This window comes from Alosa alosa, chromosome 15, assembly GCF_017589495.1.
Source record: "Alosa alosa isolate M-15738 ecotype Scorff River chromosome 15, AALO_Geno_1.1, whole genome shotgun sequence".
NCBI classification, from domain to species: Eukaryota; Metazoa; Chordata; class Actinopteri; order Clupeiformes; family Clupeidae; genus Alosa; species Alosa alosa.
The window spans coordinates 6,445,329-6,458,484 of record NC_063203.1 but is presented as its reverse complement, the minus strand read 5'-3'; the positions used below and the strand labels follow the sequence as shown (position 1 = coordinate 6,458,484).

Below are 13,156 nucleotides of genomic sequence, written 5' to 3'. Positions count from 1 at the left end.
TGTAAAGTGTCGTTGGCTTAGGTATTAGTTTAATTACCATAGCCTAATATTTTAATCACAAAAGCAACCTGCATTTCGCACAATTTGAGCACGAGGTGTTTATTGTTATGGCTACCGTATAGCCTATGCCCAGGCCTAGCTACGTATCAAGTCATTCAGCCAAACATGCTTTGTGTTATAGCTTAGCCTACATACTCAGAGAATTTCTATGTGATGTGAGAATCATGTTCTCTGGAGTGTGATAGCCTAGCCTACTCATTTCTAAATTCGAGACAATTTATAGCCTCTTCGATAAATAGCCTGGCTAAGCATGGCTATACAACTTTGTTAATAAACAGATTAAAAAAGACACCAGAAAATGAAGTTTTACGGATGTAACTCAAACTTTCAACTGTCCATATAGTCAGTAGATGGAATATCTACTTTCAATGACAAGAATAGGGCGCCCTCGTGTGTTTAAAGTGAGTATGTTTTCTCTTTGTCTCAAGATGGTCTGTGCACTTGTTCACTTCTAAGAGGCGGCAAATTCTCAGTCCTGTGACGCTCCATCCACAACCCCATTTCCAAAATAGTTGGGACGTTGTATGAAAACAAAACACAACAATGTGATGATTTGCAAATGGCTAAACCCACACTTAGTTGCTAAATAGACAACATAAGCAAATGTTGAAACTGACTAATAGGCCTAGGCTACTATTTTATGAAAAGTAGGCCTACGCTAATTTTGAATTTAAAGCCAGCAAGATGAGATCCAAAGAAGTAGCATTCATTACTCTTGTGAAAAGCTGTGTAGGAAAGTATGCAACAGTATAAAAATAATGCTTAATGTAAAATTGAAAATAATTTGGGGATTTCATCAACCTTAGCAGTATAATGTAAACATTTAGAGAATCCAGATAAATCTTTGTATGCAAGGCACAGAGCTGAGAATTATTCAATTAATATCTTCTGGGCTTCAGATGACACTGCAATAACACAGATCCATTTTTGTAATGTAAACCATTACATTGGCCCAGGAAAACTTCTAATAACATTGTGTATGAACACAATTTGGCACTCAAACCACAAATAATAGTTAAAACTCTACCAAGCAAAGAGGAAATCATATTTAGACCTGATCCATAATACTGCCATCTTATCTGGGCCCAAGCCCAAGCTCATTTGAGATGGCAAAGTGGAAAACTGTCCTGTGGTTAAACCAATTAAATGTTCTTTTTGGAAATCATGGATGCTTCCTCCAGTCTAGGCTACAGAGGAGGGGAACTATCCAGTTTGTTATTGGTTGCAACCCAACTGTGTTATTGATGCACAGTTCAAAGGCCAGCATTTATGATGGTATAGGGGCACATTAGTGCCAATGACATGGGTAGCCTGCATATCTGGAGAGAGGTACAAATGCTGAATGATTATTTCAGGTTTTTAGCAACATGTTGCCATTCAGACTTTTTCAGGGAAGGCATTGAATATTTCACAAAAACAATGCCAAACTGGGGGGCATTGTGGTGTAACTGGCTATAGTGCCCGTACCACATCCGGGTCCAAGTGCCCACGGGGACCTGGGTACGAGTCTGACCCGGTAATTTCCCGATCCCATCCCATCTCTCTCTCCCACTCACTTCATGTCTCTCACTACCATGTCACAATAAAGGCAAAATGCCCCATAAGATACTTAAAAATAGTGTAGTGGTTAAGGAGTTGGGCTAGTGTGCAATATCCTGAAAGTTGTGGGTTCAGTTCCCAGCTTCCACCGTTGTGCCCTTGGCACTGAATAGGCGGCTGCATATACTGTATGGAAAAAAAACACCTAACCCTAAAAAAATTCAAACAAAAGGTTTCTCAGCTGTTTTCTGTAGTATTAGGTGTCCTTTAAATAACATACTAAAAGTTTACCAAAGTTTGACCACTAGAAAGGTATAATTTTCAAGATGGTGTTCAAGATGGGCAGGAAGTCCTTACAATATCCTAACTCCTTGACCTAGCCAAGTAATCTTGGTGTCTAACACCATGTTTTCTATGAAATTTTTTCATTATTATATGTGCCCTCTTACTTACTTATTTACTTACTTTTTTGTTTACTTGAATGTTATGTTTGTCTGTGGACTTAAATTGGTAAAATATGTCTTGTCTTCACCGTGGGATAGTAAGAAACGTAATTTCGATCTCTTTGTATGTCTGGAACATGTGAAGAAATTGACAATAAAGCTGACTTTGACTTTGACTTTGACTTTGATGAATCCATTGGACTTGTCTAAATTGCATTGATAACATACTTATGGAATACATGATTTTGTGGGATTACTGTAAGGTTTTATCTTTGTTTGGGGTGAACCAGAGATGTAAACAATTTAGCCTATGACATGTAACTCCTACGGAGTACGTGTTTTTGGACACATACCCTTTTTTTGCTATAACCCCAAGTTGCTATGGGGACTATGTAATGTAATGTAATGTAATCCTATAAGCCACTTTGGACAACAGTGTCTGCTAAATGAATAATGTAAAAAAATTACAAATTATGAAATTGTCAAATTACATTTGCACATATTACAACAGTATGGCTCCATATAGACGAGTAGGTGCTATAATGGCCTGCCTGGCCTGCAGTCCAGATCAGTCACATTTAATGCATTATGGAATAAAAAACACAATTAAAAATCCTCCAGCCTGTTGAGCATCTGAAATCCTATATCGGACAAGAATGGGACATCTCATTTTCAAAACTCCAACAACTTGTCTACTCAGTACTCAAATTTTTAGAGACTGTTGTTTAGAGACAGTTGTTAAAGAAGTGATGCAAAACTATTTCGAGATGTGTTTCTGGCATCAAATACAAAATGAGCATCTTTCATAAAATAGTATGATTTGTCAATTTCAACATTTGATATGTTGGCTGTTATTTTTGCAACAAAATATTGGTTTATGTGAATTGCAGATTACCACATTCTGTTTTTATTTACGTTTTACACAGCATCCCAACTTTTTTTGGAGATGGGGTGGTACTGGCCTACCCTATAGACTCAACAAACAACTGTTAAAGATAAAGGGTCCATACCGGAAAGTTTTCAGACCCTTTCAACTTTTCCATTTTGTGTGGAACTTTTTCAGACTGTGGATTCAATTCATTTTTTTCTTCATCAATGCACAATGCTCTTATACTCCACACAAAAAACAGGTATTTGGAGTGTTTTGTAAATTTCAAAAAAATAAAAGAATGACATTTCTCTTTTACATACTGTAAGTATTCAGACTCTTTTGTTATGATGCAATTGGGCTCTAGTGCATCCTACTTCTAATAATGGTCCTTGAGAGGCTTGTACAACTTGATTGGAGTCAAGTTAGTCACCTGGAAGACAGGGTTTAGTGTGCAGCTGCACTTCTGAATTGATTTGGTGAGTTTAAAGGAGAATTTTCTACGTAGATCTCTGTTTCTCAAGGTCACCGAGTACTGTAGGTATACGAAAAAAAACGAAAACATTTGGTTCTACCTAGCTCAAGTTGCTGCAGCCAACAGCTAGAGCTGTGAGGCAGCTACATTGTACTCTGGGGACATATTAATGAGCCCCCATGTTCATACCCCTAGAGTTTAGCACTATAATCGCCAGAATCCTCCTTCAATGTACCAATTTAAGTTTAATTTCACTGGTTACGCCCCTGGTCAGTAAGTCAATGGAGACTTCCCAGACATACTCATCTCATTTGAGATTTGAAAAGCTGTCTGGAGTCAACCAGGCTACATTTTCCATACATTATGAATGCTAGTTGTTAAGGTTAGATGTGCCGGTCGGTTGTGAGGTAGAACAGCACTCAGAGATTCAAGGTGGAAGATGGGATTTTATTAATTCGCCAAATAAGGCCAACATAAGGCAATGATAAAGTAAGTATAACAAAACAAAAGACTTGATAGTCAAAACAACACAATATACAAAAATATTTGAATAATAAGATGAGCGCAATGGACTTCACAGCTAGTCACATGGGCTACACACATGAGACGAGCTCTCAAGACTATTCAAATCACAGCTTTCTCCCCCAAGGCATGGGCTTAAATAGGGCCTGATTGCACTCTTGTAATTGGATCAAACCAATGCAACATAGCAGCACAGGGGTGTTTCAGGATACCCACAGAAACAAGCTAATAGCCAATAAATAAGTCTACGCATCTAGACAACATCTACCGAAGATTTAGCATATCTGCTGAACTTTGGCATAACCAAAAAGTATATGAACTGCCTAAATAATAATTAAAATCCAGAAATCATAGCATGCACACATTTAAATGTCTCTCATAGTAGGCAGTGCCTCGCTGCTGTGACGGTGGCTACTCGCCCCGTCACACACCCCCCTCCTTAAGAGAGAGCATCCATTTTGTGATGCAAAATAAAGTTTGCAGCCGAAGTCTTTACCAGCCTGTGGTATCCTAGTGAACAAAAGCCAGGTAATAGCAGGTTCAATCTCCAGCATGGCCTGGATCTCCTGGTTCAGCACGGGGATCAGTTGCACTGGAACCCTAGTGGTGGCCTGCTGGATAGGGCCTGGGGAGGTCAGCCGGATATTGTAGATGACATCAGTCCGCATTGACCTTTCAAAAAGGCAGTCCATCTGCAATTCTTCACACCATCTGTAGGGGGCATCATATTTTCCAATCCAGCCTCCATTGTAATCCACCTTAAAAAATTAAGTAGATCATTGTTGACGTTTCTTGTAGAGCCACAGCGTATTCTATGTTATAGCTATGGACAAATACTGTTGCTCGTTTGAAAGGCGAGACTTTAAGCTCTCAGTGAACTGTTTATTTCTACATGCCTCTGTTCCTGAGAAATGCCAAGCTAAACAGTGGCTAGTTTTCATCAAAATCCCTGTTTTTTTTCTAGAAATGGAGATATAGCGTCTTTCATGAAATATGAAGTGTTGTCTGTAAAAGCCGAGTTATGATAAAATGTCCAGATTGTGCGTTTTCGATCGTCATCTATTTCAGTTCTATTCATCATAGAGTTCCCAAAATTGCACATGACGTGTGTTAGAGTGTTTATTTTTGTAATAATAAAAAAAAAGCTAAAAACTGGCACTGTGATGGCCCGGGGCGATTAGTCACCGTCACGGCAGCGTAGCGCTGCCTTCATTTAAAACACTGCATGTATGTCTGCTTGAATGTTTGTTGAATGCGTCTGTGTTTTCTGTTTACCCTTATACCGTCTATATTCATCAGTCAAACATGTCATTCATCATACCTTTCCTCCGTTGCTCCCGTAGTTGTTATATATAGGCCTATAGTTAAAAACAAACACTGCGGCGAGCTATGCGCTAAAACTACACACAACACCCTACAGTTTAAAACATTCACCATTCAATCACGTTACGTCTGTTAAAACTAGATGTACCGCAGAGCGGTACAAAATATGACCGTGAATGTATGTGTGTGTGTGTGTATCTGTTTGTACACATGTGTGCACATGAAATGGGTTAACATGACCCCTGGAGGCAAACATACAGAAAAAAATGGTCATCCTAGGCCCTACAGTTATATTCACAGAGAACTGTGTCTGCCCTACCCTCCTTTCGGGGGGTCCAGTCCAGCGGGGGGGCTACAGATCAAAACGAAAAACGATGGTTCCATGTGGGGTTACATGCCCACCAAGTTTCGTGTACCCCGGTCTTTTCATTATGAAGGTATATTTGGTGCAAAAGTGGCGAGCACATTAAACGGCAGGGTTTGCATGCACACACTAAAGTCATAAATGTGTAACAGTAAAGTTGAAGTTGTACATATTTTTTTTTATATCTTGTTAACACAAAATAGGGGCTACGGGTTCACAAATCCTTGTTACAGGTACACAAATTCTATCCTGTGAGTCACAACTGAAGCAATAGTCAAGCACAATTATTAGACATAAATTGAGTGTAATTGGACATTAGTTTTTTGACCCCTTTCTAGTTTGGATGCAATCCAAAAGGAGTCGAAGTTACTGATATAATTATATCCCGCAGCTACACAAAAATTCTGCATCCAGTGATGCAAACCAAGAAGACGACTGAAGCGCTCAACGCCTCTTAAAACAGGGATTGGTCCAGACAAGAAACAGCGTTTCCCCAAACCCTCCATAGTCACGCATAATGTCTCGATATCCTGGTGTAACTTTTCTGATTTTCCGACTTTTCTGATGGCTCCAGGCCATCATTCATTCCACCATGTATAATTATAGTGCATACTGAGGGATGTCTTTTAATAAGTGTTGGGCAGAGTTTGATGAAGTCTTGAACCTTGCCACCACTATGGCAGGATGTGATGGCTGAGGGAAGATTGACATGTCTGACAATAGAATCACCTAAGATCAGAAGTTCAGGTGCTGATTCTGTACCATGAGCTGTCAGATTTAAGGGCCATTGACTGTCAGGAGGAGAAGGGGAAGGTGGGGAAGAGGGAAGGTGGGCAGCAGTGGAACTTTGCCTCTGAGAGACAGGGGGCGATACCTCGCAGCCAATACTGGTGGTCACTGGTGGTCAATTCAGATGAACGTGAAGTAACACCAGTTATGATGATGTCGTCGTCTGTAATAGCCATCAAGCCCATTTCATTTCCAGAGCGGGGCGACACATGTGGGTTACACGTCAAATCGGATGAAGTAGGAGGGGAAATGCTACATCAGCGCTTCCCTTGAGAACCAGGAGTCGAAGGCAAGGTGCGTTTCCTCGATCCTCTGGAGCGGGCATGGACAGGTTGGTGCATAGGCGACTCGACCGTAGCCTCCGAGTCAGGCTCTGGAATCTTCTCCAGCGTAGTAAAAAAGTTATAGAGCTGCACGGGCTCATCGCCATCAGATACCAACGGGTGAGACATCGGCTTATGTCACCTTCCCTGTTTCACGACCGACGAACAGAGTGCAGCAGAGGCCTCCGTAGCATGGTTAGCGTTTCTCTCAAGCCTCCGAAGGGCCGAGGGCGGAATGGCCTGCTCCAACACATTCAGCGTTTCTCTCAAGCCTCCGAAGGGCCGAGGGCAGAATGGCCTGCTCCAACACATTCAGCGTTTCTCTCAAGCCTCCGAAGGGCCGAGGGCGGAATGGCCTGCTCCAACACATTCAGTCGAGAAAAGAGCTGGGATTGCCTCTGGAGGATATCATCCAATAGCGTTTCAATTGAGCGCGGATTTCAGACTGGATATCTCTGGCTCCAGGGAAACAGGCGAAGACATAGTCCGAGGTAGGTAACCTAATCCACAAGGAGCTGTGTCAGAAATGCTCCTAAAAGCACTTGCAGTTGTTGTTTGTAGTCAGAGCGAAACTAAACCACCAAATGAACCATGAACCATGAATGTCGTAGTCCGACGATATGGGGCTGATTAAAATTCCAAAGATTCCTTCAGTCACACAAAACTTGGAGCGAGCTCCTCTCGCTTTCTCTCTTTTCACTCCTCACTACTCCATGGTGTCCTGGTTTTTGTCTCTCTCTCTGTGTTTGGGAATGAATGTTATCACAGATGCTTACATTTATTTCATGTAGACTTTTTGTGGTCCTAATGCAACATTTTGCAAAGCACTGAGGGCCACCAAGGACTATGAGCGAGTCAACAGCGGAAAAACCTAGCAAGCAGAAATGTCCCAGCCCGGTGTTTAGGATGCATCATAGACTTGAAGTATCTTCAAGTTCCATGTATATCTCCTCCTGTCTATGCATTTCCTCCACTACCATTTTCCTCTTTTCTCCTGCAGAAGCCTTGCTCCACAAGGGTTTACTTACGTCCACCCATAGACCCCCCCGCCAATGCTGCACATGGCCCATTATATCCCTATGCCTCAGTGCTGATTGAGCTTGCTTAACTGCCTGTTCTGGGTTCCACTTCCACTAACTGTGGCTGCAACTCTCCTCACCACTGGGTCCTTGGACTGAGTAAGAGTTATTTCCAATCTAGCCTTAGCGCACTTAAATTCCTCTGTCAGACTTATATATGTGGTCGGATTCAGAGAAGGTAGTTTACTTCATTGAACTTAGTGTTCCTTGGGAAGACAGAGTGGAAGAGGCCAATGAGCTGAAGAGAGCGAAACACACTGAAATAGCAGAGGAGGCAGCCAAGCGAGGTTGGAGTGCACGATTAAGGCCTACTGAAATCGGCACACAAGGGTTTGTGGCCAGACCTGCTATTGGCTTGCTGTCTGAATTGGGCATTTGTGGACGAAGTCTAAGGCAGGTGGTTAGTAATATGTCCTTGGCAGCAGAACGGGCAAGCGAATGGTTGTGGGTAAGGAGAAGTTACCCTTCCTGGGGCGCAAGCTACTGTAAGGTAAGCTAACTGGCTCATTTGTTTTGTGTTTGTGACGGACCATGCTTAGGTCGATGGTGGTTGGTTAGGGTTTTTAGGGTTATGGTTCAGTCCACTAGCCTGACGAGCCAGACCCACATTAAAATGTAGGGTCTGGGCACTCACCGCTCACAGTGCTCAGTCCGACGGGCGGGATAATCGGTTGTCTTTCAAATTCCCTCTGCACGCAATAGGACAGCGCTGAGTCCCATGCGTTTTCCCACCAGCGGAGCTAGTTGGCTAGTTCAAACTTCAGTGTGACTTAACTCGTGTCACACTGTTCGCCAACAGCAACATCCATCTTCTTTGTTTTCAAGTAGCAGGGAATTCAAGCCAAACCGTTGCAACTCTGCCATCAATCATTATGTTAAGCCCGCCTAACGACTCTATACACGATTTGATTGGCCTGATAGAAGTTTAATTTTTCGAGCTCACAAGCCAACAGAGAGTTGCTAGACTAGCCCTGGCAGCAAATGTAATTTGTTGCCGCTAGGGTGCGTCTAGATTTCTAGGCTATCAGTCCACATCAACGGGACGGACCAACCTAACCAACCTAGACCATGCCTAGGTTGGTTAAGAGTATTTGGATATTTTATTGTGGTAATATGGTGGCAACATGGGGCGTAAGCTAAGGTAAGGGAAGGTAAGCGGTGAGCGGCCCAATGCGAATGTCATTTCTGTGCTCTCAATCATGATTGTTACAGTTAAGGATGACAGTTTTATTCACCACAAGATTATTTTTCACCCCTCAGTTTCTGTATTTACACACTCGATTCCTGAATCTGTGCTCAATTTCATTAATGCGTTCACAAAATTAAGGCAGCTAACTGACGCCATAGAATCAGTCAGTAAACACTGGTCGTAGTGTTATCCAGTTGCATGCAGTGATATTTTTAAATGCATGCTTGGTGCTGCCCCTCGAATTGGGCCATTTTCATAGTCAGACCCTAAATCTTTATAGGCTAGCCAAAGAAATCCATGAATGATTAAGAAACATCAGAACAATCCTTTTGAACAATGCGCCCGTCTGATTACAAAATTATGCTGTTTAATTAGCGAATGTGGACTGGACACACCTTTAACATTGCATCGTTGACCAGTTTTTCAAATTGTTAAATTAGAGCCCAATATGGTCTGGGTATACCATTTCCCCTATGTTAGCAGGGATGAACTGATAATGGAACATAACCAATCATACAACATATATTTGATATGGACAGATTTCATCCATCCACTAGCCTGGGTTCTCCCATGCTGCCTTACGCGCACAATTTTATTCACGCTGCTAGGCAGCCTGGATTCTATGGACTTCGTTTTCACCCCAACCAATCAGGAACCAATCACAGAATGGAGGGAGGGCAGCAAGACGATGACGACACACCGAAGCCGTTATGAGCTACGTACAGACACATTTGATAGACATTCTATAAATAAACGCCTCTGGGCATTCGTAAACCACTTTTCAAATACGAGAAAATGAATGTCTAGTTCCCAGACCCCATCTCAATGAGATGGGGTTTGGCGTTAGCCAGGCTATCCATCCACAACAAAGAATAGAAAATAAAAAACGGATAAAATGTTGGAGCTAAATTGGCTGAAATTATATTGAAAATGTTTTAACATTCAATAACCATCGGATGGTTTTATGACAGTAAATGTAGGCTACCAATCACACTCCGAGTCAGAGTGGAAGTACTATAATTAAAAACTGAAGGTACTTTTTTGTTCCTTTGTTTGAGAGACCCTCGTGAGGTGGCATGTGGTTTAGTTCCTCATCAGTTTTCATGAAAGCCTGCCTTCTGTTTATTTAACAATGGCACAGCCCTGATAAGTGAAGCTTTTGTCAGGTGTCCCTCTGTTCATTTGTAATGGCCGCCTTGACAGTATACCGGTTTGCACTGTTGGACTTTATTATTCTGTGTACAGCCAAGATAATAAAAGACCCGGGAGATTGCTTAGAGGTATAGTAACATGTCTTATTCAGATGGTATAAATAGTGCCTAATTCTGTCTTATTGTATGCATTGACTTTAAAAACTCACTTATTTTCAGGTCATCCCCAGTCTCCAATACTCATGCTTCAGGAGAAACCTGAGCTACATACCAACCAGTGTCCCTCCCTCCACACAACATTTGGACTTTAGTTTTAATAACCTCGCAACATTGCAGAGACATATGTTCCTGAGATTACCATTACTACAACATCTTGATCTCACAAGGTAAAAGGAGGGTTTTTCTCTTTTTTCATTTCTTAGCATGATTATCTAAACTGACACTGTAAGCACAATGAGAAGATTATGTGACAATGTCCTGTGCTTTTGTATTGACAGACCATGTTCAGAAATGATGCACACTGTGAACCTATTATGTGTTTTCATGGTTTAAAATGGTGTTTTAAATTATTTCTGCTTTTCTTTTGGACAGATGTCACATCCAAAACATTGACAATGAGGCCTTCTTTAATGTAAGGAATTTGTCTGTTTTGATCCTCACTGGAAATCCACTCAAACATTTTGGAAAAAACAGCATTAATGTTTTGGAAAAAATACACAAGCTTGTTCTAGTAGACATCGGTCTGCTCTCCTTAGACAGTCTGAATTTACAGAGTTTAACAAGCCTAAAGGAATTAAAAGTTGGAACAAACAGATTATTTTCTTTAGCCCTTCCATCTTATGCTGTTAGTTTCAAGGACTTCACATTACTGGACCTTCATAAAAACAACATATCTACAATCAGAGCTGTTGACACTTCTGTTTTGCGTCAGATGAGTAGCAATTTAACTTTAATATTGTCCAGAAACCCACTATCCTTCATAGAAACTGGAGCATTTAATGGCCTTTATCTGGGAGAGATCAATCTACTTGACACAATCTCATCCACAACTGCAAGAGAAGCTCTTGGAGGTCTTAGTGGATTGAAAGTGAAGAAGTTGAAAATAGGACATTTCCTGGCAATGGGAAAGATCCAAATGAATTCAGATTCCCTGACCAGCCTTTGTTTCATAAAGTTCCAAGAGATATATTTTTGTCAATCCTTTTTTGTTGAACTACCCAGTCACATCGTCCTTTGCATGATTAATTCTACAAAAATCTCTCTGAGATATGTTGGAATAAATACCTGGGAACATTCTTATTTTCCAAACCTCAAAGAGATTGTTGTGGTTGAAGGTCAAATGGGCTCACTGCCGAATCTTCTACTGTCTCATCAACACAAATTAAAGAAACTGGTCATCAATGACAATCAATATTCACCAATATTTAAAAGCTTTGCTGATTTGCCTAGTCTGGAATACATTGATCTGAGTCATAATAATTTGATAATGTCTTGCTGTGATGCTGAATTTATTGGTGTTCCTAAACTCCGGTATCTAAATCTAAGTGAAAATGCAAGGATAAAAATTAGAAACTTTGGACTTTTTAATTATTCATCTCTAGAAATATTGGATCTTCATGGAACAGAAGTTGAAGTTGTAAATAATTGGGTTATTATGCACAACCTTAGGAATTTAAAATGTTTTGACCTTTCCTACACACAATTTACCTTTGACAGTAATGCTATTTTTTATGGCCTGAGCAGTCTGAAAGAACTGAAAATGGCTGGCAACAGCATTGAAAAAGACATTTTTGGCAAGTTATTTTCAAATCTCTCAACTTTGGAGGTACTGGACATTTCAAATTGTGGCCTTAAAGACATACCCTTCACTTCTTTCCAAGATTTACATAATTTGAGACACCTAACCCTAAGTGGAAACAAACTGACCACAGTGGACTTTCTCACCTGTCCCAGTCTGTCTAAACTAACCTCCATTCATGTAGACAATAACCACATAGCCCGCATCTCTTCAAACATTCTTCAGAATCTCCCTGCGGATCTTTCAGTAGTTGATTTGTCCTTCAATCCCATAGAATGTTCCTGTACTCAGACTGAATTTATTTCCTGGATTATTAATCATCAGTCAGTTCTAAAAGATCCTCAACTAATGTCATGCAAATCCTCATCCAAGAACTCCAGAGTGATTAACTTTGACCCCACACACTGTGTTCACACGAACAGAGTGATAATAACTGTGTCCATATTAGCAGCTGTAACTGTACTCCTATTGTCTGCATTGCTGTATAAGTACCAGTTCTATATACATTACTGCTTCATATTGCTAAGAGGCTACAGAATGTCTAGACAACAAGAATGTTCTTATGATGCCTTTGTAATCTACTCAAGCAAGGATGAAGCCTGGGTGTTGGATGAGCTTGTGGAAAATCTTGAGAAAGGACATCCTCCAATTCAGCTTTGCCTGCATGAGCGAGATTTCCAAGCAGGAAAGTCGATTACCTCCAATATAGTGGATGAAGGCATCATGGGTAGCCGGAAAGTCATTGTGGTGGTGTCTCAGCACTTCCTAGACAGCTCCTGGTGTCAGTTTGAGTTTGAACTGGCACAATCCTGGCTTGTCTTCAGGCGAAATGCCAGCATCATCATCATCATTCTGGAAGATGTGGAAGATAAGAAAATAAGGAGACTGTTTGGACTTCATAAGTATCTGAAAAAGAACACCTACCTCAAGTGGAAGGGGAACGCTCTAAGCAATATCCGGTTCTGGGCCCGTCTCAGAAAAGCCATTATTGCAAACAAATGAAAATGTTGAAATTCAAATTACAAATGCATACTAGGCTGATTCCTGTGTTCCAAACATATAAAATTAGAAGACATCAGACTGTTGTTTTTTGTTGTTGTTTGTTTGTTTGTGGAAGAATGTTTGATGCTTAAAATATTTAAGGTCCATGGGAGTATACACATCTTCATCTGACTGGAGTCTTGTCATTGAATTATCATTGTTTTCATAATGTTGTTGTTTGGTGGCAGACTA

At 40.9% G+C, this 13,156-nt stretch overlaps 1 protein-coding gene across 1 annotated transcript; it reads left to right on the top strand.

Annotated features, from left to right (window-relative positions):
• The first annotated feature begins 6,941 nt into the window (after positions 1-6,941).
• On the top strand, positions 6,942-12,925 carry LOC125308619 (toll-like receptor 4). Its single transcript, XM_048265182.1, has 3 exons — positions 6,942-7,197; positions 10,334-10,511; positions 10,717-12,925. The coding sequence occupies exons 1-3, from the start codon at positions 6,942-6,944 to the stop codon at positions 12,923-12,925; spliced, it is 2,643 nt and encodes an 880-aa protein (XP_048121139.1).
• Positions 12,926-13,156: the final 231 nt, after the last annotated feature.